General features: G+C 54.8%; 13 protein-coding genes across 13 annotated transcripts; 5 read left to right on the top strand and 8 right to left on the bottom strand.

Moving 5' to 3' along the window:
• Positions 1-103: 103 nt before the first annotated feature.
• PG998_006351 (uncharacterized protein) lies at positions 104-1,075 on the bottom strand (the record flags this gene model as incomplete). Its single annotated transcript, XM_066873169.1, has 3 exons — positions 104-432; positions 525-735; positions 791-1,075. 3 exons carry the CDS (start codon positions 1,073-1,075, stop codon positions 104-106), a joined length of 825 nt encoding a protein of 274 aa, XP_066733266.1.
• An 850-nt stretch (positions 1,076-1,925) lies between these two features.
• On the bottom strand, positions 1,926-3,470 carry PG998_006350 (uncharacterized protein; the record flags this gene model as incomplete). Its single annotated transcript, XM_066873168.1, has 4 exons — positions 1,926-2,009; positions 2,069-2,655; positions 2,713-3,079; positions 3,255-3,470. 4 exons carry the CDS (start codon positions 3,468-3,470, stop codon positions 1,926-1,928), a joined length of 1,254 nt encoding a protein of 417 aa, XP_066733265.1.
• Positions 3,471-4,351: 881 nt separating this feature from the next.
• Positions 4,352-4,918, top strand: PG998_006349 (uncharacterized protein; the record flags this gene model as incomplete). The annotated part of the gene is made up of 1 exon (XM_066873167.1): positions 4,352-4,918. The coding sequence occupies one exon, from the start codon at positions 4,352-4,354 to the stop codon at positions 4,916-4,918; it is 567 nt and encodes a 188-aa protein (XP_066733264.1).
• A 1,437-nt stretch (positions 4,919-6,355) lies between these two features.
• Positions 6,356-6,688, top strand: PG998_006348 (uncharacterized protein; the record flags this gene model as incomplete). The annotated part of the gene is made up of 1 exon (XM_066873166.1): positions 6,356-6,688. The coding sequence occupies one exon, from the start codon at positions 6,356-6,358 to the stop codon at positions 6,686-6,688; it is 333 nt and encodes a 110-aa protein (XP_066733263.1).
• Positions 6,689-7,512: 824 nt separating this feature from the next.
• On the bottom strand, positions 7,513-9,381 carry PG998_006347 (uncharacterized protein; the record flags this gene model as incomplete). The annotated part of the gene is made up of 7 exons (XM_066873165.1): positions 7,513-8,115; positions 8,202-8,265; positions 8,363-8,495; positions 8,550-8,644; positions 8,739-8,887; positions 9,016-9,086; positions 9,150-9,381. The coding sequence occupies 7 exons, from the start codon at positions 9,379-9,381 to the stop codon at positions 7,513-7,515; spliced, it is 1,347 nt and encodes a 448-aa protein (XP_066733262.1).
• Positions 9,382-11,344: 1,963 nt separating this feature from the next.
• On the top strand, positions 11,345-15,447 carry PG998_006346 (uncharacterized protein; the record flags this gene model as incomplete). The annotated part of the gene is made up of 3 exons (XM_066873164.1): positions 11,345-11,702; positions 11,822-14,334; positions 15,286-15,447. 3 exons carry the CDS (start codon positions 11,345-11,347, stop codon positions 15,445-15,447), a joined length of 3,033 nt encoding a protein of 1,010 aa, XP_066733261.1.
• A 98-nt stretch (positions 15,448-15,545) lies between these two features.
• PG998_006345 (uncharacterized protein) lies at positions 15,546-15,785 on the bottom strand (the record flags this gene model as incomplete). The annotated part of the gene is made up of 1 exon (XM_066873163.1): positions 15,546-15,785. The coding sequence occupies one exon, from the start codon at positions 15,783-15,785 to the stop codon at positions 15,546-15,548; it is 240 nt and encodes a 79-aa protein (XP_066733260.1).
• Positions 15,786-16,791: 1,006 nt separating this feature from the next.
• PG998_006344 (uncharacterized protein) lies at positions 16,792-17,205 on the bottom strand (the record flags this gene model as incomplete). The annotated part of the gene is made up of 2 exons (XM_066873162.1): positions 16,792-16,862; positions 16,938-17,205. The coding sequence occupies 2 exons, from the start codon at positions 17,203-17,205 to the stop codon at positions 16,792-16,794; spliced, it is 339 nt and encodes a 112-aa protein (XP_066733259.1).
• A 375-nt stretch (positions 17,206-17,580) lies between these two features.
• PG998_006343 (uncharacterized protein) lies at positions 17,581-19,208 on the bottom strand (the record flags this gene model as incomplete). The annotated part of the gene is made up of 3 exons (XM_066873161.1): positions 17,581-18,073; positions 18,155-18,623; positions 18,713-19,208. 3 exons carry the CDS (start codon positions 19,206-19,208, stop codon positions 17,581-17,583), a joined length of 1,458 nt encoding a protein of 485 aa, XP_066733258.1.
• An 856-nt stretch (positions 19,209-20,064) lies between these two features.
• Positions 20,065-20,712, bottom strand: PG998_006342 (uncharacterized protein; the record flags this gene model as incomplete). Its single annotated transcript, XM_066873160.1, has 2 exons — positions 20,065-20,598; positions 20,665-20,712. 2 exons carry the CDS (start codon positions 20,710-20,712, stop codon positions 20,065-20,067), a joined length of 582 nt encoding a protein of 193 aa, XP_066733257.1.
• A 1,227-nt stretch (positions 20,713-21,939) lies between these two features.
• Positions 21,940-23,913, top strand: PG998_006341 (uncharacterized protein; the record flags this gene model as incomplete). The annotated part of the gene is made up of 1 exon (XM_066873159.1): positions 21,940-23,913. One exon carries the CDS (start codon positions 21,940-21,942, stop codon positions 23,911-23,913), a length of 1,974 nt encoding a protein of 657 aa, XP_066733256.1.
• Positions 23,914-24,451: 538 nt separating this feature from the next.
• On the top strand, positions 24,452-25,550 carry PG998_006340 (uncharacterized protein; the record flags this gene model as incomplete). The annotated part of the gene is made up of 2 exons (XM_066873158.1): positions 24,452-25,080; positions 25,148-25,550. The coding sequence occupies 2 exons, from the start codon at positions 24,452-24,454 to the stop codon at positions 25,548-25,550; spliced, it is 1,032 nt and encodes a 343-aa protein (XP_066733255.1).
• A 534-nt stretch (positions 25,551-26,084) lies between these two features.
• On the bottom strand, positions 26,085-27,650 carry PG998_006339 (uncharacterized protein; the record flags this gene model as incomplete). Its single annotated transcript, XM_066873157.1, has 1 exon — positions 26,085-27,650. One exon carries the CDS (start codon positions 27,648-27,650, stop codon positions 26,085-26,087), a length of 1,566 nt encoding a protein of 521 aa, XP_066733254.1.
• Between the last annotated feature and the right edge of the window lie 128 nt (positions 27,651-27,778).

The following is a 27,778-nucleotide window of genomic DNA, read 5'->3' as shown; positions in this document are numbered from 1 at the left end:
TGTTGTACAGTTATGGTCTTAGACACCATCAAATCGACATGCATCTCTCCTTAATCTCAGCATGTCTTGAAAATTTAAACACTTCAGACCCTCTGTGGGTAGGTCAGTCGTCGGGCGACCATTCCGAGTCGCTGTCGCCGTCGGAATCGGGCCACACGAACTCGTCACTCTCATCGTCGCTCTCGGTTTCTATGACATCGTTTATGTCGTCGTCAGAGTCGAGAGAGTGATGTTGCAGCGGCCAGCCAATCTGGGCTTTCGCTGCCTTGCCCCCAGCCTGCCTCGTGATTCGCACTTCTAGCTTCTTGACCTGCCTCGGTGACTTTTTCTTGACCAGGCTGGATCTCGATTGACCCGACGTCCCTTCCTGTCTGTTTTGATCCTGTGTAGCGGCGGCGGCGGTCTTCAACTCAATCTTCGCCTTTCCTCCATCTTGATCGTTTGCCTTACCCTTTCTCTTCCGCTTCCTCTTTTTTTCTCTTTCAATGTCTCCTTCTGGTGAGAATGAGGCGGGAGTTTCTTACCCGTTTTACCACCCCAGAGCACGGCCACCTCGTTGATCTTGGCAAGTACCGCATCGCGAGCCTTCCCCTTGGTGTGTGTCTTGGTGCGCAGCATGTCGTCATACCACGTGTGTGCGTGCCGGATGTGCGCGCGAACAGCCAGCGTGGCCTTGGTTTCTATATCCAATCTGCCAGTGCGGCCGACGCGGCGACTTCCCTTGAGCATGGCGCGCTTAACGATGAGGGGGAAGCGAGGCAGCCGGGGTCTGCGGGAACTGACGCAGGACGGCGTCACGGAACTGCTTCTCCAGAGTCGCGTCCCGCTTCTGCACAACGCTAGCGCGGTCCGCGCGCGAGGCCTGCTCGTCTTGGACCACCTGCGCGTGAATTGCACGTGGGACACGAATGCCAATGCTCTGCCGCTTGTGGTTGATGACGGCAAAGACTTCATCGCCCGCGGCGAGGGTCTGGCGCCGGCAACTGCCCGTGATGTAGACGTTGCCCTTGGGCACGAAGACGTACCCTTTAGGGAGGGGCGTCGAGACCTTGACCACCGGCTCGTAGGACGGCATTGTGTCAATGGAGTGACGATTCAGTGTGACCCGGGTTCTCAATAAGGGCTTGCCAATATGATATCGTTGTGGTTGCGGGGCTCTCCCTTTTGTTCTGTTCCACCGTCGTGTAATGAGTGAGTGACGTTGTAGTGGGGAACCAATCTTTGGCTGTGTTGGTGTCAGCAAGTACAAGTCGTAGATGAGTCCAACAGTAGATATTCTTCAACGAGAATGAGTGCTTTGAAAAATAGGTGGTCCGACAAATGTAACAATGCGACGATTCTCAAATATTTAAATAATAGGCATTGTCTTGGCCAAAGGTTCAGAGAAACAAAGAGGTTGTTCGGCTGTAGTGTTGTGGAAGGCAGATGCAGCACGGGCAAAACGAACAAGACACTTTGCACAATGAGCGTGGCCAAAAGACGCTGGAAAGGAAGAACAGAAGAGAAGAGAAAAGCACGCGACGATGACTGGAAACCCCCGGCCAGATGATTAGTTGAGGCAGTGGTCAGTTCATGATGGCGGTGGTGCAGTAGACGTGATTGGAAGAAGGAATGTTGTTTCTCGGGTTGCTCTATTGCGGAGGGCAAGGGATTGGATTTTAGCGCATGAGGCAACAACAGCCCTTTAGTGGCTTTTCGTGGCTGACACTCCACCCACCACCTGTTGTTGCCTAAGTCGCCTGTAATAAACTTGCGAGTCGCTATTGTTTCTTACATTCTAGACATTCATTGTCCGCTTCTTGTCTAATTTCGGAACGTTAAGGGGCACCAAGTACATTGCAATGAAAACTGATTTGATGAGGGATGCACTACACCATACATCGTTGACCTCGTCTCTTTGCAACGAGCTTAGCAAATCCTCGTCCTCAAAATCCTCGCAAGAATTCCTTAGCGGACTCCAAAGATTGAGGCTTATAGGGTCGAATCTGACCACGCAAATCCCTGCTTCCCTTGTAAAACGTTATAGGATCCCCCTCGCTCCACGACCCCGACCCCCGAGATCCCATACCTGGGTCCTAGCCCTTTGCGTCGCCCTCAGCCTTGCCAAGCGTTCTGGGTCATTGTACTGCTCCAATTCCAGTTCTGTGACTGGACCTTCTGTCAAAAAATTGGGATCTGTAGGGAAATTGGCATCCTCAAGGCGCGAGCAGTCCCAAAATACATAAGCCCATTGCCGGTGCTGCCTCACACGAAAGTTCGCGACCAGATGGCCTGGCAACGCAGCTTGGTGAACCCATTCCCATATAGATACTGGCCCTAGATCAGGTTCGTCGTAAAAGGGCGACCCAGTTACATATTGGCGATCGTCTTCGTCAAGCTCTGCTAGGATATCGATGGCGATTATTGACTCCTTGTTAGCTGCCCTTTCAAGCCCACAATTGAGAAACGTCATCGTGGCCAGAGGCTCATCGATCCTCTCTTCCCCATTACTCAATATGTCATGATAATCATCGTATCCTGAGCCCGTGGAGAGCTTGTAGATATTTTCCAGGCCCTCAGAAATTAGGTATTGTCCGTACTCGGAGTAATGGGCATTGATGTAAGGTATCTTCATGTATCCCCAAGTTACGTCGTAGTCGACCATATGATTGAATGCTGCTAGCGGTTAGCAATTCACAGCCCGGTAAAGTTTCATATTTGCAAATGACTGACGTTTGGCAACGAGCCGCATGAGATAGTCGTTGACGCATGCAAGCTGCTCATTTTCCCAAGCGGCAAAATAGTCAAAGAACAGGTCTCTCAATGCTCCTTCGTCTGACACGTCACGCCCCACGACGTTACAATAAAGCTGGAAACGGTAGAAAGCCCGTTGGAATCGACAAATTTCCACTTGGCTTGGTGCTGCGGTACCCGAGAATTGGGGTTGCTTATCGAACGCCTCGGTTGCAAATGAGCTAGCCAAGTAGTCGACAAATTGATGGAAATGTACCAAGGGTAAAGCATCAACGAGTCTCCATCGTGACGAAGCAGGAATCCTTTTGCTCAGATGGTTCTGTGCAAACTGGATCCGTTGATCAATCTATTAAATGACAAAGTTAGTAACACAATCAGACTGTACACCGCAGGGATATTTCGAAGGGGAGCCATTCAGATGTATACGCATTCTTTGCCCTTTGGAAGTTGCAAAGTAAACATTGTGACATAAGTAGTCACAAGGAGTGGAAGGGAAAACTATCAACCAAGAAGTGACTTACAGAAGTATTTTGCAGGCGAAAAGATTCGTTAACCAAGATGGCTTCTGGCAATACGCTCGGATCAATATGGTGTAGGAGGATCTCGCTTGTGATAAGAACCTCGGCGTTTTTGAAGGAGTTGAGGAAAGTGCGGCAGGAGAGTGCTGCATGTCGTAGAGAGTCAAGATCAAGGCAGGTCAAAATCCGCTGGACCAACTCCAGAGGTAAACTGTCCATCGCGTATTCCAAAGATCGGAAGCAATCAAGCAAAGATGTCTGTTTGAGATATTGATGGATGTCAGGGGAGATGGGAATGCTTACAGGTGTTGGTCACGACCTTGGAGGTTGGAGATGCGGTAGAGCAAGAGCGGTGAGCCCCGGCAAGTTGTCTAATAACGAGGGCTTGGTACGTCGTACACGCGCGGCAAACCCGATCCAGACAGTCGGGACAGGCAGAGGTAGGAGGCCTATGTTGTGATTGGGCCTGGAGTGGTAGTAGCCTGTTGGCTGCATTTGTCACTGACTTGGCCATGGATCTTTACCCCCGTCACATGCTCGAACGTTCGACTGTCAAGCCGCCTACGACCAACAATCCGGACCCGGGCGCCTACACAGCAATGTGAGCAACCACTCAGCTATCATTTTCAAAATGTTGGTTATTGGTCTTATTGTTGTTGGAAATAACATGTCTCCTGAAACCTTTCTGCAGCCAAAAGTTCAGCCTCCTCTGGCTCGACACCCTGCGAGCCGACGCCGCCGCCGAATAGATGATGGGGAGAATCCGCCTTCGGGTGGTTTCCCAAGACGGAGGTGAGGGGAGGGCGCTTAGCGTTCATGACATTGCAACATGCATCAGTTTTGGCATACTGGAACCAACGACCACCGCGTCGGTTGCCAGTAGATCTTTGGACTTCATCGATCACAAGTATCGTCAGCTCCAACATAAATAGGGTAGGCTCACCCCTAATATCATAAACATTCGGGACACAGACCATCACATTACCAGCTATTCAGAACCGTTTTCTTAAGAACTTCCTATTATTCACACATCCAAGGCAATTCAATCCAGTACAATCATGTCGAAATCAGGCTGGGAACACGATGACAGAGGGCGAGCAATGTACAGAAACGAACGAGGCGTAATTGTGCTCGTTCGGGAGAAGAACTTCCGGGAACATCAACATAAACCCTCCTTGGGCGGTAATACACTCCCGGAGGTAGTCGATGGCAGCCACCGACCTTATCCGGGCGCACCACAGAGCTTCCCACCTCGCAGCCAGCCCAGCTACCTGACCGAGAAGCTCGCTAGCGGCCGCAACGAGCCGCACTTCGACGACACAGCCTCCCAGCAAAGTGCGCGCCCAAACGTTGATTTCCCAACCAGGAAGCCGAATGTGGCTGGCGTGACAAGGCCCAACGCGAGCACTGACGTCTTTCGAGACGCGAAGCGAGCCTGGGGAAGGGAAGGACCGTCAACGTCCCCATACGACAAGGATTATTTAGCGTACAAGGCCGCATCCAAGGTCGACACACAGACAGGGGAGGAGTATCATAAGTTTCGACAGACATATAATACGAATATGCCTCTAGACATCAAGAACAACAAGGACAAGTACGGTGGGAAGCCGACAGCGACTCCGCAATGGCACCAGGAAGGGTATGAAAAGGCGAGCAACGCCGCCTAAGCAGCTGCAGCGTAAGCAATTACTTTTCTTATTGCGTCACCCAACTACACCCCAGCTCTTAATTTCCTTTTTGTCCCTTTTCTATAATATCGATTTAAAATCCCCTTTTCAACTACACGATAACGAGCTAAGAAAAGTCCAAATCTAGACACGCTAAGGGTCGTGATGATTATGGCAAGAACTATATTGGTTATCACGAGCATAGCTACCACAAGGGCCATCAGACAGCCACTGGAATGGCAAGGAGACGTGAAGCGGAATTCACAAAAAAGATGGTCGATCATACATATGAACCAGTAAGAATGCCTGAAAATATTCAGCCATTCAATCGATTAATGAATATCTATAGCTCGAAGATCGAATCAACCGGACGAGGCGGGAAAAGCGGTAAGGGAGCCTCGGAAGTAGGATGTCCGCTGTCTCCAGCTATTCGATCCATCTCCTTACCTCCTGCGTCACATCATCGCCTCTCCACGGTGTGTGAGATCTGACGTGGGCGACTAGAGTTTGTACAGCCTTTGGCAAGTATTTCGATGGACGTGGTAATGAGGAATGTGGGATAAGAGGGGAATTGAGGCCTCACTTACGTGCGTCAAGAGTTTTCAAAGCTATAGGAATAAGGGTTTATGCTCGTGTATATAGATTGGAAAGTTACACGTTATACAAGGGTTCGATTTCTATTAGGCCAATAAAGCAATATTAAAATGAATGCTTGGATATAGTGCCTCCCACCTGTCACATGTTCGCATAGACGATTTGATCGCCAGGCCTGGCAAGCACCCCAGAACTGAATAACCACGAGAAAAGGACACAAATGCGACCAGTGTTGGCCGAATAACAGGCTTTTGGTGGCCTGCCGCGCCTCCCCCACTCCACGTGCTAAGCACTAATGGACACCCAAGTTCCAAGGAACCATCAAAGACGGGCAGCAGCGTCGTGACATGCGTCGAATCAAAAGCCATCAGAGCCCGTGTGCAACTACCCCTCCTCCAACACTGGGTTACCGGGCCAGCTGGGCTTGGGCTTGGGCTTGGGCTTGGGCTTGGGCTTGGGGAGTCCGTCCCGTCTGCCCCCCTCCCTGTCTTACCGCCATGGCGTGTGCCCCGATTAAAGAGTGGTGGGGCAGGAACTGTATCCATACCTATGCGCTTTTTCCCTGATGCGTGAGCAGAGAGTAGAGCAAGCCCGCACTCTATTTCAACGACATGTTGTGACACGGTAGTGGGGATTCCTTTCGCTTTTCCTCTCTCACTCATTCGTGAAACTCGCTCGCTTTCTTCACGCATCCGCCCGCCAGAGTGGAGGCAGCCAGCAAACGTCTCGCGCACTAAACAGGACGAGCGACGCAACGCGCGCCGCCCGGGACCCACCTGCTGCCACCAACCTTCGGAGTAGTCCGAGAGAGCAGCAAACTTCTTTGCGATCCACGGCGCCGAGATGGGCAGCGTCGTAATGAACGGCCCGTATCACGGCAGGTCCCTGTCGGGAGTGGAGCAGGGGGCAACCATTGCCACCACCACCACAACCACCTCGACATCTTCGTCGGCGGCGGCGGCCATCGCGGCCCGGCTCTCGGCCGCTAAGTTCGTGCTCGCGGTCTCGGGAGCATGGCGCGCCGGCAGGAGCAGGCAACACCCTGCTGCGCGCCCCGGCGGCACTGATGCCAGCGGCCGTAGGCTCGTGCTCTCCAATAAGCTGGCTATCTCCGACATGAGTACCATGACGATGGCCAGCCTGCGCGAGCGGCTTATCGTTTACGCGAGGATGTGAGTATTTTCTGTTGCTTGCTTTTGTTCGCTGGGTTGGCTATTCGTTGCCGAGACTTGGACTGGGAGAGGGTGTGGCTAATCAACGCGTTTAGACCCTTGTATTCCTCGAATCACGTCTTCTGCACTTCAACTGGAGCCGAGATTACGGACGAATCGATAAGTGTGTCCGACTATCTACAGCTTGAGGTAACGTGACCCCTCGCCCTGTGTGTTTGTTCCATATCTAACCAACAGATCCAGGCCCGGACGGTGGAGAGGAAGGCCGGTCTGCCGGCTGTTTCGGTGTATTACAAAACACATTGCGCCGATGTCAAGCCGCGGCTAGACGCGAAGCAGGCCAGTGTTCGCTTCGTTTAGCTCTGGTGATGTTGCCACGCTTAGTCGTTGTGGCTCTTAATTCGGCATTGCGGTTTCAGGGGTAATTTGTTTAACGAGGAAGAAGCCTCATTGCATTGCGGATATAATGGCGTTTTGGTTGTGGTTTTACTCGATCATCAGATTGGACTATATATGTCGACAACGGAGTTACATTTGATCGTACAAGGTTAATGAAATTAATGTCATCATCCTCTTTAATTGACGTGTTCAATGTCAATCGGGGGCAACTCTATTGACCTCAACCACCATAGTTACCCGTCATATCGTGTTGCCCCATGCTTGACGGCAGAATCATCTGATTTGAGGGGAATAGGCGGCAGCCACGAGGTCAATATTCTCGAGGCTTATATCACCATGTATCCAGTCTTGACAATGACGGGGTATTTGATTACTCTTAATGACATTACGTTAAAGAATACGGACGCCAGTAAGCATCATTGTTTCCAGTCATCCTCCACCTCGACGGTCACCTCCCGCTTCACGTAAATCGAAGAGCTCGACTGGCTGATGCGCCGGCTCTCCCGGTCGCGGAACGCCCGAATCGACTCCTTGGCCGTCGCCCCGATCTCCACCGTGTTCCCGCGATGCGGCCCGCCGCTGGCCCGCGTCGCGCCCGTCGCCTGCGTCTGCGTCGTCTGCGTGCTGGCCCGCTTGCTGCTGCCGCTCGCCGACCTCGCGACGGCCGGGTGCGGCGGGAACTCGGGCGGCGCTAGATGATGCCCATGCCCCCGCTTCTTGTAGTAGTCGTCGGACTTCGGGTCGGCCCACTGCTGCTCGACGAGCGGCAGCGGTATGGTCAGCTTGTTGAGGCTCTCCTGCGAGAGGTACGCGAGCGGCAGGCCCTGGACCGAGCCCCCCGCTGGCCGCGCCGTCGTCCCGAAGCATCTCCTTCAGGTTTCGCGGCTTCCACTCCGGGGTCGGGGCGCGTAGGTCGGCGAACTGCGTGCGGAGCGTGGAGAAGAGCTTGGGGAATAATTGGGCGGCTAGCGGTTTGAGCGTCGGCACGCAGGCACAGGCGATCCCGGAACTGATTTCGGCTAGGGAGCATAACTAGATTAAGATAGAATCGTTAGACATGTTCGAGATAGATATGAATGGGAGCCGCGGTGCATATGATACAGGGACTGAGAACTTACGTTTGAATCTGCAATGTCCCACGTGACGTCAGGCGACACCTTGAGATACTTGAGTCGTAGCAGGCTGATTGCCGTAGTACTAACACATGGCGCGAGTTAGAAAACCTCCTTGATGCTGAGTTTCCAATGCGCTACATTGATAGCAACGACGGGTAACTTACACTAGGCCCAGGCAGAAGACAAACGAGAGGACCAATTTTTGCGCCAAGGGGAGGTGCAGCCCTCTTATCAACGGTAGTGGCAACGCCACAATAACGAGATCGGACGCGATGTTTCCTGCAGCACTGATGTACACTGTATAATTCCCGTCAGCTCTGTATCACTCCCTTCGTGGGTGGTTCTTCTTACACCCAGGTAAGGATGGCACGCAAACGGTATTGGGGGTCGGCGCCCAGAAGCCGGAGACCGGCTGGCATTGGAAGATCACGATGACCATTTGGGACCTGTATGTCAGAAGTCAGCAACATATTCTTCTCAGTTTCGGTATTCTCGTTTCCGTGGCCGGACTAAGTGGTTAGTTTAGGGGCTGCTGCTTACGTTGTCCATAGCCCTATAATGCAGCTAATGATGATGAGAGCCCGCTTGAGTGCTCCCTCTCTGGTCATGATGCGGTAGTACTGCGCTAGGAAAGCAAGCTTTATCGCCATAAGAGCACCGTTGTACATGATTAGGGACGCATAGAACATCTGTGAGTTATCTGTATTAGTATAGGAGTATGCAGAGATGATCAAAATCGATGGGTAAGCGGTGTATACTATGCAAGGTGTTTCTGGATTTACGAAGGGATTGAGGCTCCTGTATACGAGCGACATACCTTTAGAAAAGTTGTGAAATCCTGTGGCTTGGTCACGAATCCAACATGGCGACCGAGGTTGGCTCTCGTCACTGTGGAGTGGTTAGTATCACCTTGACTGCAAGTTGTCCCCTAGGTGTACGGCAAGAACTTACTAACACATTGTGTGATGCCGTGCCCTACTGTTAATGCCCAGCCGACCAAGACCAACCAATCGTCCGGTCCGGTCACCCGCAGTATGCGTATACGGGTATAGAGTCTGGATGCCATGGTCGTGGTCGCAAGGACCATCATAAACACCGAAACGCCAATGACGGTGGGTACTTTGGTCTCTGGGCTGTGGAGGTCTTGAGATGTGGCGGCGGTATTGACGTAGCGGTCGTCCATAATGGGATCGAGCATAATCTTGCGATATGCTTATGTAGTTATTATTCCGTCAGGTGATCGGTTCTCAAGCGGCCATAAGCTGCTTGGTAGGTCAAGCAGATGGATCGAAGGCTTGCCGCGCCGCTCGGCTTCTTGTGTATCTATATAGGTAGTTGAGTAATACCTATCTTACTAGGATTAAGCGACACCTACAGGTTCAGAGGTGTCAAAGTCCTAGACGGACATCGGTCTCAAATCCGCAGGTTCCATAGTTCATGTTCCCGCTTTCCCGGTGGATTTGAGATATTCTAGGCGGCTCGGGTGACGCTTCCCATCTCGCGATACGTCGATCATATTGCATTGGTAACCGCTATTGTGTTGCTAATAAGATCGGCTGCGTGCTATGTTGCGTTTCATTGGTGCGTTTTGAATCCATACACTATTAATTGGGAGGGTATCCCGGTTCATCATGTATTTTCCGAGGGCTATGTCACACCTCAAACTGGCGAGCTGATATTTTCCACTTGGTGGCCCATGACAGTATTTCCCCTTCTTGAGACGGACGTCGAATCAGCGGGAAGGGAGGCACGTCCGCCCTGGATCCATTATCAAGGATTGGCTGATGATATTATCTCTCGGATCCGTGGTCTAGATTAGACGGAATACTGGGCCGGCTTATGTATTAGGTTAGGGCTGGTTTCCAAGTTACGCTGAAATCAAATTATTCACACTGAAACCCTGCGGCGTACATGATGACTCGACATTCCCCATCTTCGGATGACATCCTGACTTTTGGCGTATCAGGCGATGGGCCAGCGAATCTTTGCGAATCTAGCTTTTGCCCGTTGTAGTAATAATTTACAAGATCACCATCCATAAGGCATCCAACTCATGTAGCGCAAGTCAAGACGCTTTCTTCTGCCTCTTATCATAGCGACTACGTCATCACACGGAATCCTCGTAGAAGGATGCTATGTTTGACAGGGCGGAAAAGGGAATGACGTCTGGCTGTCGACAATTCAGATGGAACTACTTCCCGAGCAAAATTGTTATGTTGATGGGGTGCTTCTCTTCGGTTTCAAGATTTGAAAGCTCCAACATCAACCACACTCTCTAGCAATCCAATAGGCGGGAGAGGGTCATACATGATCTGCTATATGCTGCGTGGCAGTGTAGGTAAGTTTTGACGAGCCCCTGTCCCCTGATGCTCGAGTTCGATTTGGTTGCGGGCCGGAATCCGGTTGAGCGTCATTGTCCGAAAGAAACTATTGACTTTCGGGAAGATCCTTTCTGGCCTTATTTAGAGGCTATCCGTTGGTTTCACAAAGCCCTTCAGGCTTTTCTTTTCTGTATTTATATCTTGTGCATAGTCCCAAAAAGAGGTTTTGCTGCCCCTGACGAAGTACAGTACGACCAATGCGCCACTTGGGACGTCCGATGCTGGGTGAGCCAACTGATTGGGTGAATTATCCTGGTATAGTGTACACAACCCCTCGACCCGTTTGGGGCAGTAATGGAGAGGGCAGCAAAGCCTCCCCCAATTGAATACATCCACAATCAGAAATTCATACCAAAGACGCGTGCGATCACGGCATACAAGCATGCATTGTCTCTTTACGATCTGCAGCGCCGTAGTTTACCAAGGAGACATATGGGCTAGGGTAGGATCCTCTGCTCTGGCACACCGTCGTCACTGAACTGTAGAAAACTTGAGGTCAACATTCGTGTGTATGACGGGCGAATCGCCGTGAATATCTGTCGGCGGCTGGCAATTTAGAGCGCGAGAGGCTTGGGCGATTTCCAATGCATCCTTAGGGGCAGTGCAAGGCTCTACGCTGGGCGTATCGCGGTGCAACTCGTCATGCACGTCAGCCTCACTATTCCCCCTCCCCATTACAAGCTCCCTCGATGCTGTCGAGTGTACGCTTTACTTTCACGTACATTTTATCATATCTTCCTCTTGTTCCTAACAAGTCGTAGAAGAATGGCGACGAAGCGAAAGCGATCACCGTCACCCTTCGAGTGCGCGAATGTCCGCGATATCGACAATGCCCTAACACATGCCGACTACACAATTGCGTGGATATGTGCGCTGCACCTGGAGTTGAATGCTTCACGCGCGATGCTTGACGAAGTGCACGAGCTGCTGCCGGCTGATGGCGATCGCAATGTCTACGTCCTCGGGCGCATCGCTAAGCACAATGTTGTTATGGTAGCTCTGCCCGGAGTATACGGGAAGGTCAACGCCGCCGCCGTCTCAACGGACCTAAAACGAAGCTTCCCCAACATCAAAGCGACCCTCATGGTTGGAATCGGGGAGGCGCCCCCGGAGAGGCCGACCTGTACCTGGGCGACGTTGTGGTTGGCACCAGGGTTATGGAATACGACCTGGGAAAGACGACCAACGACGGGTTCGAGAGTACAGCAATTCCCAAGCACCCCTCGTCCCTTCTTCTTTCAGCCGTTACGAACCTTCGGTCTAAACACGGGATGGACCAGTGGTCGCCCCGCTCGCAGGAGCTTCTGCAAAGACTCCCCCGCCATCCTCGCCCGGCTCAACCCGACCGTCTTTTCCAAGCGAGCTACCCACATCTTGCCGGTGAACAAACATGCGACCACTGCGACATCGGCAAATTGCAGCTTCGACCACGACGGCTTACAGAAGACTTCTGGATTCATTACGGCGTTGTCGCATCTGGTGACAGTGTCAATAAGGATGCACACAAGCGAGATACGGTTTCGCGGAGGCTCCAAGCCAAGTGCTTTGAGATGGAGGCAGCAGGCATCATGGACAGCCTTGAATGCCTTCCCATCCGGGGTATCTGCGATTATTCGGATTCTCACAAAAATAAGGCCTGGCAAGACTATGCAGCAGCGACAGCAGCCTCGTATGCGAGAGAATTGTTGGAGACGATACCATCGCTGGCGTCCAGACAAGTTCCGTCCGTTGTTCGGGGCGTTGTCCCCGCCGTCTCAAGTCCGAGCCCCAGCGCCGAGCTTCTAGACAAGCGGAAATCTTTCCTGGATTTGCTCGACTTCCCTCGGATCAACGCTCGAAAAGATGCTATTCGCGCGGAGCAAGGCAAAACTTGTCGCTGGTTTCTCACCCACCCCAAGTACCTTGACTGGGCCGACCTGAGCAGCCGTGGTCCGCATAGCAGCTCCCTTTTATGGATACGTGGCAAGGCAGGCGCCGGAAAATCAACCTTGATGAAGTTCCTGTACTCCGAGGTCAAGAAAAAGCGATTCGGGGTTACCGTCGTGTCTTTCTTCTTCAACGCACGAGGCGAGCACCTGGAGAAGTCGATCACGGGCATGTACCGCTCTCTTCTAAAACAAATTTTGACGCACCTCCCAGGCTTGCATTCAATTCTGGACCAGGTGGATCTTTCGTTCACCAGCGACATGGTATGTCCCGACCTGAACGCGTTGAAAGACATCTTGAAGTGCGTCGTCATGGCTCTGGGACGACAATGCCTTATTTGCTTCGTCGACGCCCTTGACGAATGCAATGAAGACGATGCCAGGGATATGGTTCAGTTTTTCGAGGATCTCACAGACTCAGCAACAGAGGAGAGCATTCAGTTGCGTGTATGCTTCTCGAGCCGCCCGTACCCGTACATTCAGATCAACGAGGAGATACTTCTCACGCTCGAGAACGAGACAGGCCACACCGATGACCTTGAGAAGTATGTGCGGAAATGCCTTAAAGCCCCGAAGAGTCTCCAGGCCGATCTCCAACGCCAGATCCTCGAAAAAGCTTCAGGCGTGTTCATGTGGGTCGTGCTCGTCGTGGGAATCCTCAACAAGGAGACTGCTCGGGGTGGGCTTGCGCTTCATCGGAGACTCTCCGAGATTCCACCCACTCTGAGCCAATTATTCAAGGATATCCTCACACGCGATCAAGAGAGGCCCGACGAGCTACGACGCTGCATCCTGTGGGTCTTATGTGCGTTTCGGCCGTTGACTCCCGAGGAGTTCTACCATGCCATATGGGCGGGCGGCTTGGCCGACGGCCAGGTGGATGAAGAAATGCCAAATGCAGAGGACAATGAGGCCAACATGGCCCTAGCCACCAGCTCCTCTAAGGGCCTCGTAGAGGTCACCAACGCCGCCAAGAAAGGATCTACGGTGCAATTCATCCACGAATCTGTCCGTGACTTCCTGATCAAGGAAAGGGGCATCCAGGAACTCTGGCCTGATCTGGGTTTCGAATGGGAAGGCCCGAGTCATGAGAATCTGCGAGCCTGTTGCGAGTCTTACTTAATGCATCCTACGATTCTGGCAATCATCAAACCCCCATCGACGGATGTTCGTGCAGACGTCAACAACTCCCATATCATGGCCAACCGTCCTACAAATCGGGGCTTGTGTGATGTCCTGCAGACCCAGAACATTGAGGCAGCCCCTGTTAAGATGCCTCCTTTCGTGGAATATTCAAGTCAGCACATCCTCAAGCACGCTAGAAGGGCAGCACCGTCTGTACCTCAAGATGAATTCATATCCCGATTTTTCAGCTCATTAGGAACCCAAGTACTCGACCTCTGTCAAAGCGTCAAAAACAGACGGTACGGCCCAACCGCAACTCCACTATACGTTCTGGCCGACCAAGGATTCAGCACTGAGGTTCAAACAAGGTTGAACGTGGAGCCTCTCGAATCTGTAAAATGTGACCAAGCTCTTCCATTCCAGCATCCGCTATTTGCTGCCATGGCGAACAACCACAAAGACACCGTGGCCGCTCTCCTAAAGTTACCATCGGTCATTCTCGAAGGCGAAAACATCATGGAAGGCATAAATCGCAGATCGGATTTGAAGCATTTCAAAGGCCGAACACCAATATCTTGGGCTGCTCAGGAGGGCAAGCTTAAGCTGGTCAAGATTCTAGCTCAAAATGGAGAAAGCCTCCATCAAGAGGATCCTGGGCACCGTATGCCGATCGAAAGGGCTGCGTTACGTGGCCAAGAGGCGGTAGTGCGATACTTCTGCGACAACAATGTGACTGCTGAAGAAAAGGACTTGGCAATTACATCTGCACTCAGGGGAAAACAACATGGCTTGTCACTGACTCTGCTGAAAAGTCTTGACAATATGCGCTACAATACTTGGAGTGTGGAATCGTGGCTACACAAAGCAGCAGAAACTGGTGATTTAGAGATTATCAAATTGCTCCTGGATAACGGCATCGATATCAGTTGCGGCTGGATAGATGGACGGACCGCCCTTTCGACTGCGTCAATGTATAATAGCGAGGCTATTGTACGCTATCTTATAAGCCGGGGAGCAGATCCGCATAGGAAGTGCAGAAAAAACGGAATGACTGCATACGATTACGCTCTACGCGAAGGCAACACGGCTATAGCAATATTTCTTCGGGAGAGTATAAATAAAATATAATATATATATCGAAGGCGTTATTTACCTAAATAGCATAATAAGAATATAGTCGACCTCTTATTAATGAGGTAATAAAGTTACTCTTGTTTTCGAGATATAGAGTCTGGACCTGAAAAAGATTTATATGAGTTTAACGCTGATAATTCCTTTGGGATCATTCGAGGCGTACATCGCAATGTAAGCTTAGCGAAGAAAGGGGAACACCATCCCTCCCTATTCGATGAGGATTACCGGTTCAGTTGCAGCAGTACAAGCAACACACTATGTCTTTGTATTTTTATGTAATAGCTGCGTCTTAAGACAATCAGTAATGTTACTCTGACACGGACAAGGAGGTCTGCCACCTCCGTTTCCCCTATCGTTGAGCCAGACAGCTTGCTTGAGAAACGTATCAATATCCAACCCAGATAAACCCACTCAACACGAACCTAACAATTGACCACATCCCCAATGGCGTTCCCACACTGAAGGCGACCATTCAAGTTGGAAACAAATGTGTCTGTAACCCAGATAGACCATTAGCCCCAGCAATACCAGAAGGCTGTGCGAAAAGACTTACTCATATCAATCACCGCCGTAGGCCAGTCCCAGTTATTGTTGCCGGCACTGCAGTCGCAATGGAGGAAGGCCGGGTCATCCAAGAACAAGCCCGACGTCGTCTTGCCGTTGGAACAGTCCCGGCAGCTGTAGAAATATCCCTCTCTGCGACGAATGTTGTGTTGTCAACAAGGCGATGCATACACAAATGCATCGTGAAAAGGGGGCGGATCGCCGACTTGGAGCTCAACTCACCCGGGGCTTTCGAGCTGGCCGTGCGCGTTGGTCAGACACGTGTTCATGTCCAGCTTCGAGCACACCAGCGCACCCGAGACGTCGTGGCAGGCGCCCGTCATGGTGCGGCCGCTGACCTTGACGGTGTCCATCTCGCACGAGGCGCCGAAGTTCTCGGCCGCGGCCTGCGGGGACAGCATGAAGCCGACGACGAGAATGGCAACTGAAGAGGCGACGGAACGGTTCGGCATCATCATGACGGGCTCTCTGAATTGAAAGTGTTATTGTGAGAAGGGGCAGGCAGTACAGTACTTCAAAGCTGCGTGGAGACGAGAGCGTTGTGCGGAACAGTCGATATACTCTTCTTCATCCGTTGACGATGACCACCAAGCCCGAAAGAACCGGATGTTGATCCCAAGCTCGCGTATTTATCTACGATCGGCTGGGATCCGGGAACCCGCCCCTCGATGAGTCTTGATTCCATTCTTATCTACACAGCACCCGGACACGGTCGCGTCGTGTGTGTGTGCGTGTGTGTGTGGCCAGCGGTCCCAGGAACCCGTCAATGAGAGCGCAGCGTGTTCCCGTTACATCCCCGGACACCATCAGCCCGTTGTGGTCCGATAGTTCTATCGGACAATCACCCCTGGGAGGACGCGGTGTGGTCCAGGGAGAGACGGGTTTAGCCTATGCGTGTAGGATATTGATTGCTCCTAAAAATACCCCTTTGGGTCCCCGGCAATCTTGAGTCCAGATCATAGTGATTGCCCGGATAAACAGGCGACGTGAGGCCGAATCGCCGTGTATGGCTGCATCGGCAATATGGGGTAGGTTACAATGCAATAGTAGAGTGAAAGCATGGGGGGTTTGGAGATATTTTTGTATTGATTTCATGTCTCATTCCATCTCGGCTAGCTGGAATGCAGCGAGTCGTCCAATACACTTCTCGACCTGAAGTGCGTGGCGCGAGGGGTATCTGATTAAGCAAATCGATTTTCAGGTTTGCTTGTCGTCGCATGGCTTGCTGCCGTTTCTATCCTCCTTAAATCATCCGGATAACGCCACAATCCCAACGACGGTATCTGCTGTTATCTTTTGAAATGTTGATATGTGCCTCCCCCTGTTGGCTTCTTGCGGCGGGCGGTGATTGCCGTGGGAAACGCTTCGGGCATCGGGTCGTAATGGGGCGAGCACCGTTTTCCAATCGCTGCGGTACGTAGGCGTTGGGCGCTCTGTATTGTACGGAGTAAGAGTCGACTGTGCTCAAGAGATGTTCTCGGCGTCCATATCCATATCCTCCTTAGCCTCTTTCGTCTCGGCCGTCTCAGCAGCATCTGCGCAAATAATCAACGTCAGCAAGGCCCTCTCTCTCTCTCACTCGCCCACAATCGTAGCGGAACTGAACTCACCCTTCATCTCGACCTCGCCGGCGGCCTCCATCTTGCGCTTGAGGGCATGGCGCATCTGCTTCTCGACCTTGCGCTGCTTCTTGGCGCTCAGGGCGCGGTTGGGCCCGCTGGTGGGCAGGATGCCCTCGCGGGCGCCGCGGCGGGCGTCGCTCTTGAGGATCCGCGTCTGGCCGGCGGCCGACGACTTCTGCGCCTTCTTCTTGGCCGAGGCGCGCATCGCCGCCATGCGGTTCTTGGACGGGCCGTTGGGGTTCTTGACGGAAGGCATCTTGTCGTCGTGGCTGGAAGGAATGTACTCGGGGTTGTGGTATGTGAATGATTCGCCGAAGAATGTTCAAATCGCCTACAAAACGGAACGGAGGAAGAAAAAAAAGGCGGCAGATGGGATTTCAAAGTGGGATGCTCGAAAAATAAATTTTAGTGGAGTCGGTCAGCAGCAACTTTTGGCGGCTCTAGGTCCAGACTCCCCCTCCATGTCCACTAATAAATCACCCCAACCCCGGTCTTAGTGGAGGTGGCCCTGAACAACCCCCGCGGGTAAATCCCCCAAGACCCAAATGCAATAAGGGGTTTAGTCATAAGCAAAGTAGGTATATATTGTATGCGCTGCTCAAAACCTAACGATCATCACTACTACTGTTATCTATACACACGGACAAGCCGGGAAGTCATCCACCATCTTGTCCTTCCACCCGGGAAAGTAAGGGTGCTGCTCGAGGGTGCCGACGTCCCAATCCTTGGGCACCAGCCCGTCGGCGACCTGCTCCGCGGCCCACTCGGCCAGGCAGTCCTTGGCCAGGGCCTCGACGTGGCGCTCCATCTTGTAGCCGATGAGGTCGCGCGGCCCGGCGGCGACGACGCGGTGCAGCAGCGCGGGCACGTAGGGCTCGCGCCGCAGGTCCGTCAGCTTGTTGAAGACGGCCTTGAAGTTGAAGATGACGGCCCCCGACACGGGCAGCCGCCGCAGCGTCTGCCAGTCGCACCGCAGCTGCAGGTCCTCAACCGTGCACGCGGATTCGTTGCCGCCGGCGAACGCGCTGCGCGGCGTCCCGTTCGGCGCGAAGAAGGCCTCCCAGTCCTCGATGCCCCAGGAGCCGCGCTGCACGGGCTGGTCGGTGGGCAGCTTGGTGAACCATCTGTTTTGGTTTGTGTGTCAGCTTCTTATTCTTTTTGTCGGATGTCGGTTCCAAGGAGCGGTGTCAGGGGGCCAAACTTACCGGTCGACGGAAAAGGCCATCTTCTCCTCCCACTGCGGCACGTTGTCGTGGATGGCGCGCAGCACCTTGTTCTTGTGCAGGCCGATGTTCCAGCCGACGGAACTGCAGATCATGGCGCTGCGGAGGTAATACAAACCGTCCGTCTCGTTGCGGCACATGACGGCGTAGTCCTCGGGGACGTTGCAGAAGAGGACCTCGAGCGGGTGCAATGCGACAAGGTCCGTTGTCGTCTCGAGCAGCTGGTTGCGCAGCTTTGTGTTGCTATCCTCCAGCTGGAAATAGTGCGGGTACTTGTGGCACAGGAACTGCACCACCATCTCCATCAGCTCCCGGCTCGCCAGCTCCGACCCAGGCGTCCAGAACATGATCTTCTCGCCGTGCTCCCGCAGCAGCTCCTGCCGCTGCTGCATCCGCCGGAAGTAGTTGCTCTCCAGCTCGAGCCAGTAGTCGGGCTCCATCTTCATGACCGCTGTGTGACGAAACATCCCGATTTATTAGATTTTCATATAAATTGCGATCGGAAGTGTGGGATGAACGATGTCCGAGAAGCCTACTTACCCATGGTCTGATGGTAGGTCCATCGGAAAGGTCGAAACGGCCGGAACGCGGCCTTAGTGATATCGAAGGATGGGCATGGCTTCGGATACGGCACGCCGCTCAGCACCGAATAGTCCGGGAATGCACCCATGGCTTTGATCTCCTGCGTCGAGATGCCCGTCGGGGTGTACTGGTCGGGCCTGTCCAGGTCCTGGGTGTGTGTGGTGGGAAGCTGCTTGCTCCTCAGCTCGGGCACGTCGATGCTGGTCTGCTTCTTGGCCAGCTTGGATGGCGGCAGGAGCTGGGCCACGGCGCTGCGGCGTGACGGCGGGAAGACCACGGAGCTGGGGTACGGGTCGGCTTTGGCATGCACATTTTTGCGGTAGGTCGGGCTCGGCGGCACCGATATGGTCGACCGTCGCCCCTTGATAAAAGTGTAGCCCAGTCCTACCAAAACGGCGATGAAAACTCCGAGACTCAAGGCCGGATAGGGGCCAACTACGTGATAGAGATCCATGTTTGGCAAACAAAGCGAGCAAAAAGATCCGACGGCACAATCAGCCGGCAAAAAGTGAAGCACGATATAAGGTTTTCATGTACGGCTCTACTTCTGGTGACGAGATATTACATGGACGGTCATTTATACTTCCTCGTCTTATCTCCCTCCTCCCTCTTGACATATCCGTTTCAGGGAGTATGTTTGTCGCACGCCGACGTTGGGCAGGCCAGACCACACCCCGCAATCCATCCCGCTATCTGGGCTGATCTCCCCCAGAATACAATCCAATGACGTTTGATAAGGATGCAAGCCGCGCGCAGACGAGGTCTGCAGACGGCATATGCTAGCGGCCGCGGTGGATAGACCAGAAGGCAGGATGAGGTTGCCAGATAGAGTAATAAATGCCCCTCGTGTTGCGCACCGGCTCTAGGAGCTGTTTGCGGGGTTAAGATAAGGACGTAACTACTGCACCGCAGGCAGGTCACAGGACTTATCTTCCGAGCCTCGTGGATAGACGGACTTAAATAAGTGTTCAGGTCCAGCTTATCGCAAACGACGCCATGGCTGAATACTTATCTGACCATCCCAGCGACATGGACGGGGAGTGAGCAGCACTGCCAACCAAGAAAAGTGTGATGATTGTTGAAGATGGTATCATTGAAAAATGCGACTGTCTAGTACTTCATAATACTTCCCCACCAAGAGATGACCAAAAGTCTATCTTGAATTAAACCCAAATATCCCCAACGCCATGCTGTCGTAAGCTCGTTAACGCGTATCGTTGACGATATGGAATGAGCTGGCTGCCATATAAAACGATTTGAAAACAGAACATGCGACTTCTCCAAAATCCCAACACCAGACATCTGTCCCCTCAACCGCAGCAGACAGTAGGGTCCTCGATGCCGTCGACCTTGGCGCCGGCCTCGTCGGCGCCAATAACGACGCGGTGCACCATCCAGTCGCACAGGAACTTGCCGATGCCGGCGCCGATGACGATGGAGATGATGATGTAGCCGTTGAAGTACATGGCGAGCAGCATGACGATGTAGGCGAGGCCGAAGGTGACGGCGTGGATGACGCAGCGGACCAGCTGCTGCAGCGGCGACGCCCGGAACGTGACGACCTGCGGCCGGTTCGGCGTCGCCTCCTCGGGCTCCGGGGGTCCGCAGCACGTCGTCGGCGCGTTCTTGTCCTTGGCCGAAGCGGCCTGCGCCTGCGCCGCGATGTGCCGCTTGAACTGGCGCAGGATCAGGGCGTCGTACTCCTTGCCCACGCGCCGCAGAAACTCGAGGATCACCACCATCAGCACCACGCCGATGCACGTCGCCGCGAAGGCGCCCTCGCTGGGGATGTGCCACGAGGACGAGAGGAAACACGCGTCCACTGTGTTCCAGTTCCACAACATCTGTAGTTTCCAGTGGTCAGCGGTTTGTTACTGGCTACCGAAAGGAGGTCGCGGAGCGGTACGTACCGAGATCTTGCACCCAGTGCTCTCGCCGCCATGGCTTCCCATATCCATCTTGACCGGTTTTTGATGCGCCGCGCCCGTTAAATAGATTAATGCGCCGTGAGAACCGTCAGATTCCGTGGATGGATCCGGACGGGTTAATTAACGAGGATCTCGGCGACGCGCGAGTGATGTGACTCTGCTGTTCCCGATCAATTAACCGAGTGGCTGGATGCGGTCTGCCAACGGTTTTTGATTGCTTTGCTCTGCTCAGTGTTGCTTTGACTGGATGGTGCAATGCAATGGGAAGCAACGGACAGATTATGTACCTGAAAATAGCGATGGAGAGCGAGGAATCGGAGAAAGGTCAGATTATTGGTCTCCGAAACGTTGATGAGGGAAATGAAGGGCGCCAGTTGCTACTTATTATTCCGTATGACGGAGATAGAGAGGGGGCCCAGAAGATTGGAACCTTCGGCCCAGCAGCAAACAACAACGGTTCTGCAGCCGACGACTTTCGGTGAGCACCCGCCAGAATACCAGCAGTAGGGGCGGCCCTGAAACGGCGGCGAAGGTTAACGGCCTAAAATTGCAAACATGCGCGGGAAACTTGCTCGCCAAGACGGCGCTATGAGCAGGTCGGTGGGGTTGGGAAATGTGCTCAATTCTTCTCGACTTGCTGCATCCGGCATAGAGGCAGGAGAGACTCCAGTGTTCCCAGTATTTCCAGTGTCGCTGGCCAGGGTCTCCGCCGGCACGATGGCACCCTGACACGGGAGGCGAGCGTGGATCGCACACATCTGCACAGTTTCTCCATTTGTTTCGCTCCAGCGCTTGGCATCTCACTGGCAAGCCGGGCATTTATTGAGAAACTTGCTCACCAAAAGGTCGATACGGGCTCGACGGGCAAACATGGCCAGGAATCCGCGACCAATTGAGCAAGTTTCTGGGGCCAGGCTCCCCCTGACCCCTTGGCCCTCTTGGTTTCCACGCGGGGGTTCGACTACTGCAAGCAATGAAATCGAGAAAACCTTCTCACCGGCGATGTGCCCGGTGCCGAGAACCCACGGCCATGGATCCAGATCCAAGTTGGTTGCAACGTCCTTTAAGTATATCGGGGTGCCGCCCTCTCAACCTTCCCGTCCTCGATCCGATCTGATCATCCTCATGTGCATACGAGTCGACTGTCGTCCCATTTGACCGTCTTCTTCCTCTTCTACTCCAGTTGAGCACACACACCTGCCCTCAACTTAACTTAACACCCCTTGCGCCTTTCCCGGCCGCTCACTAAGCGCCATCATGGCCGACATGGCGGCGCCTCTCTTCGGCCGCCATATCCAGAATCTGAGCGAAGCCTTGGCTTTTGAAAAGCATTGGGGCTACGCAGATCGCGCCCTTCCATGCACTAACGATCCCGGCTCGTGCGCCTACCTCGACCTGGTGTACCATGGCCACGACGTGAGCATGCTCTACTCGGGCATCTTGTGGGCCGTTGTTGGTGGCATCCTCCTCATATGGGCCTTCGGCCGGAAACTGTGGCCCTCGCGGCGCGCCGATGAGGTGCTGGTTCTGGACAGTGAGAGGTTTATCGCCACGACGGTGAGTCGCGGCTCGCGCATCAAGCGCACCGTCGCCTCGTTGGTCCGCTCCTATCTGCTCCCGGACTCGGTACGCTCCATCTTCGGCCGCACCACCCGGCTCCAGGTCCTCATCTTAGCCGTATTCGCCGTCTACCTCCTCATCTTCTCGCTCGTCGGCCTCGTCTACGAGACCTGGGTTACCCCGGTTAAGAAGATGCCCGGCGTCTACAACACCCGGACGAGCCTCGGCCCCTGGTCGGATCGCGTCGGCATCCTCGCCTACGCCCTCACGCCCTTCTCCATTATGCTCTCCAGCCGCGAGTCTGTCCTGAGTCTATTGACCGGTGTCCCGTACCAGAGCTTCAACTTCTTGCACCGCTGGCTGGGTTACATCATCTGCATCCAGGGGCTGCTCCACACCATATCGTGGACCGTCATCGAGGCCTATCTGTACCAGCCTCAGCCCTCGGTGGCTGTCGAGTGGATCGCCCAGACTTACATGATCTGGGGCTGCGTGGCCATCATTCTGCTGCTGCTCATCTTCGTCCTCAGCCTGCCGCCCGTCATCCGCCTGACCGGCTACGAGTTCTTCCGCAAGGCGCACTACGTCCTTGCCATGATTTACATCGGCGCCTGCTACGCTCACTGGGACAAGCTTTCTTGCTTCATGATCCCCGCCCTCGTCCTGTGGTTCCTCGACCGTGCCGTGAGGCTGGCCCGGACCGCCCTGGCCCACTACCAGATCATGCCTGACGGCAAGACGGGCTTCAAGGCCGCCCATGCCACCATGACCCATTTCCCCGACTCCGAGCACGGCGACATTCTGCGCCTCGACTTCACCCACTCCCAGGAGGCCTGGAAGATCGGGCAGCACTTCTACCTCTGCTTCCCCGAGTGCAGCATCTGGCAGTCGCATCCCTTCACGCCGCTCAACCTGCCCGAGCTCAAAGACGGCGTCGTTGAGCACTCGTACATCGTCCGCGCCAAGAAGGGCGAGACCAAGAAGCTGGCAGACCGGGCCGCCCAGAAACTCGCCGAGAATGCCAAAGCGACCACCCCTGTCATCATGTCTGGTTCCTACGGCGAGTCCATCGCGGACAACCTGACGCCCAACGTGAACGTGCTCTGTGTCGCCGGCGGTACCGGCATCACCTACGTCCTCCCCGTGCTGCTCAGCCTGATCGCGCAGCCCGGCTCGAAAGACCGCAAGATCGAGCTCATCTGGGCCATCCGCAAGAAGTCGGACATGCAGTGGGTACAGAAGGAGCTGGACGCCATCCACCGGGCGAGCCGGACGCACGGCGTCGTCGTGCACATTTTCGTCACGCGCGAGTCCAGCAGCCCCACACCGTCCCTGCGCGGCGACGAGAAGGCGACGAACCAAGACGCGGCGGTGAAGGAAGTCGGCGCATCAGGCGCTTCGACGACGTCATCGGCGTCGCTCAAGTCCCTGGAGGTGCGGAAGCTCGGGGGCGGCGAGAACTTCGACTCGCACCCGGACCTGCAGAAGATGGTGACCGCCTTCGTCGAAAACACGGTCCGCGGCCCCACGACCGTCTTCGCCAGCGGGCCTGGCGGCATGGTCAGCGACCTGCGCTCCATCGTGGCGGGCTGCAACTCGGGCGCGCAGGTGTGGAGGGGGAACGAGCGTTACGATGTCGGGTTGACTTGTGATGATAGATTAGAGTGGTGATGAGATGATGATGATGTTTTGGGGTCCGCTGCCACTTTGTTTGATGCGAATGATACCACCTTTTGTTTATTTTATGATAGTAACGAATTCACTTTCAAATTTAACCTGATGCTCGTCGTCGCTTGTGCCGCTTCTCGTCTACTTCTCAGTCTGGTCGCATTGCCCCTTTTCAGCCCAGTCGCATTGCTCTTTCACCAGCTGTTTCTTGAGCTGGCACCGACCCAATCCAATCCCCCGTACTACGCACCTGCCTAAAAGGGCAATGGGGGCACAGGTCTCGGCGCTCACCTTCGGATCTGGGGATCCTAGTGCACACACCCTAGCAAGGGACGGAGATAACATTGTTGATTGATCAATTGAGTAAAATCGTGGAGACATACTAATTCGAGTCGGAAGAGATAGCGATAGAGGAAGAGAGAAGGAAAAGGAAAGCACCACGCGACTGTTCCCACCCATTCAACTTGGACAACCTCCCTTCACCAAAGGTCTAGGTAAGGATCTTGATTTCCCAGACAAGTCACCACACCAACCTACCACAATGGCGCCAACCAGTACCTCCCTGTTCCTCACCGCCGCCGCCGTCATCTCCAGCATAGCGACCCTAGCCACCGGCTCGCCCGTCGCTGCTGCTGCGGATACCGCTCTCCCCAAGCCCGTCTGGACCCTCACCCCGACCCAAAGCGCCCAGCGCTTCCGCGGCCTGGCCCCCGTGTCCGCCCACACGGCGTGGGTAGCGGGCACCAACGGCACGATCCTGCGGACCGAGGACGGGGGCGCGACGTGGTCCTCGGTCGGCCCCCAGTCCCCCGACGCGCTCGAGTTCCGCGACATCGCCGCCTGGTCCGCCGCCCACGCCGTCGCCCTCAGCATCGGCGCCGGCCCCGCGTCGCGCATCTACGCCACGGCCGACGGCGGCGCCTCGTGGCGGCTGGCCTTCGCCAACGCGGACCCGGACGCCTTCTACGACGCCCTCGCCTTCTCCGAGCGCGACCCGGCCCACGGCGTCGCCGTCAGCGACCCCGTCGGCGGCCGCTTCCGCCTGCTCGAGACCCGCGACCAGGGGCTTTCGTGGACGCTCATGCCGTCGGCGATGCACATCCCCGCCCGCGCGGGCGAGTCCGCCTTCGCGGCCAGCGGGACGTGTCTCGAGACCCGCGCGGGGCGCTGGTACCTCGCCACCGGCGGCGCGGCGCCGTGGGGGCGCGTGTTGGGGGAGCGCGGACGACGGCGCCAGCTGGGGCTCGGTGGGGGAGACGCCTATCCCCGCGGCCAACGCGTCGCAGGGCGTCTTCTCGGTGAGGTTCCGCGACGCGGGGCGCGGGATCGTGGTCGGCGGCGATTACCAGGACCCGACGCGGACGAGCGGCACGGCGGGCTGGTCGGAGGATGGCGGTGTCACTTGGATCCCTGCGGCTCAGGGGCCGGGCGGCTACCGCTCCGGGGCGGCTTGGGTATCAGGGCTGTGCTCGAAGGGGGCGGCTGTCGCGGTGGGACCGACGGGGTCGGACTTCACGCTGGATGGGGGCAGGACTTGGCACGGGTTCGATGACGGCAGCTTCGACGCTGTGGAGTGCGTCGGTGGGCGCGTGTGTTGGGCTTCGGGGGAGAAGGGACGGGTGGCTCGGCTTGTGTTCTGATCGCACCTGAAGAGCGGCGATTCGTAGACCACATCTAGTGGTAATCTATGCTTGGTATATATAGACCGAAAACTTGTTGATCTGACACATACGACCACATCCTGCTGAATACTAGGGATCCCGTCCGCTCTCCCATATATAAGCAGCAGAGAGCCGAATTAGTACTAGGGTCGGTGACGACCTGGGAATCCTCGGTGTTGTATGTTTTGCTTTTTGCTCTGATGTTCATGTTGGTTACTTTTTGTGTCAAGTCACATCAGTCATGAGAACGCACATGTCGGGTATTAATTGGTGAATTACTAGGGTATCTATAGACCCGTATGAAATCTTTGAAAAATAAACAGCTAAACCGTAGATGCTGCCTGGGTATCTATCGCCTCTTTCAACATGGTAACAGCAATCATTCCAAATCCAGATCCAAGCAAATGACAGGTAACGCCTCAGTATATGCAAAGCCTCGGAAAGAGGAAGCCCACCCCAGTGAGCGTTGCCGCCGTTAGATCTTCGCAGCTCAGTTCTCGTGATCACAGGCACCTATGCAGCGTTCGGCGCATCCTCTTCATCCCCGTCCGGCTGAGAACGTTTACGGAACTTCCTCACGCCATTGGTCTCAACCCGGCTCCAATCGGGCCACTGTCGTGACTCTTGCGGGTCTTCCTGCTGTACATCCGCCTCCTCCGCGACATCTTCCACCTCCGTCTCGTCAGGGTCGACGGGGGTCGGCTGTCGAGGCCTCTTCCCCCTTGCTCTGCTGCTACTGGCACTGTCCTCCTCGCCCGGCTGCTTGCACTTCAACTTCCCCTTGCTGCAGTGGTTGCAAGCCTTCGGCAATCCTGCCCCCTGCTCCTTGGGTATCCTGCACTTGCCGCGTTTGCTTGGGCTCTTGGCGCAGTTCTCACAATCTCCTTTGGGGTTTGCCATGCCCAGCTCTCCCTCCAAGTCGTTGTATCTGGCGACTGCATTGGCGGTCTTCTTATGCGGCACCTCCTGCTTCAGCGAAGAGGGGCCGGGAGCAGGAGCGGCGGGGAGTCCAGGCGCTGGTGCTTGCGGAGGCACTGGTGCTTGTGGCGGCACCCTTGATGATGATGGTGCCGTCGATGGCGCCCGACGGCGCTTTTCTGGGCCCTTTGAGGACCGCTTCGATAATGGCCTCGCCGACTTGGGTGACTTCGACGTCGCTGGCGCAGGAGGCTGCATGGTCGTTCCGGCTTTGGGGGCCTCTGGATGCGTCCCATGGCTCGCAGACCGGGGCTTGGAAGTTGGCAACGGGTGGCGCGGTGGCCGGACGTCTGGCTGCTGCTCGGACTGCGGAGGCGAGGATAACAACAGTGACTGTGGCGCCGGGGGCCGCCCATTCAGCAGCGAATTGATCGAAGTCTTTTCTCGGTTGTTGGCAGCAATTCTTGGGCCTTCCCTAGGGCTCCCCACTTGAGCGTCGGAAGCCGGGTTAAGATGGTGCCATGTTGCCGCGGAGGATAACTGTTGATACGACGAGGGTCTTGCCAACAAGGCTGGGGACGCCGAGGAAGTCTGGTTCGTGTGACTAATTCCCTGCTCTAGCCTGTTGATGTTCGCGTCTAACACTGCCTGAATACTTGGGAGATATCCAGTTGTCTCTCCAAGTGGCGATTCCAGAGCACTTCTGGCATCTCGTGGGCTTGCCTCGTAGCCGACAGCCTGTGTCCCTGATGTCGACAGATTATTTCCCGGGTAGCGCGAGAACCGCTGTGGTTGCTGTTGCTCTGACCTTGAGTAGCTGGAGCTTGAGCTCGAGTCCCTTCTTAGTGTTGACCTCATATATGATGTGGGATATTGTGTATGACGCGTTCTTCCTCTCATGTACGGGCTCTCAAATCGATCAGCTTCTGGGTATGCGTCATCATGATGTTCTTGGTGATATGTATCGTTATACTGCTTTGGCTGGCCCGGAATCGTAGGGGCAAGGCCGCCGGAGCTCTCGCCATGGAGGGAAACTGTGTTGGCCACATCCAACGACAAAGGTGAAATCGGCCCCTCATCTCTTTGGGGTCTCAGGGAAGGTTTTGGCGGTAGCTGACGAGGAACCCCCTCGCTACCAGCCGGTGGTCCTATACTTGACATTGTTTTCTGCGCGGTGATGAGTAAGACTAAGGGTAAGCTATACCCGTTCTCTGGAATGTATTCGTCTGGGAGGTAAAGGGGTACTTACTTAATGGTGACCTATGATGTTCCAAGTCTCGAATAGGGTG

Source organism: Apiospora kogelbergensis, assembly GCF_038363985.1.
Source record: "Apiospora kogelbergensis strain CBS 113332 chromosome Unknown utg000003l_segment0_segment0, whole genome shotgun sequence".
NCBI lineage: Eukaryota > Fungi > Ascomycota > Sordariomycetes > Amphisphaeriales > Apiosporaceae > Apiospora > Apiospora kogelbergensis.
Note: the sequence above shows the minus strand (reverse complement) of the source record. Positions and strands in the feature narration are given on the sequence as shown.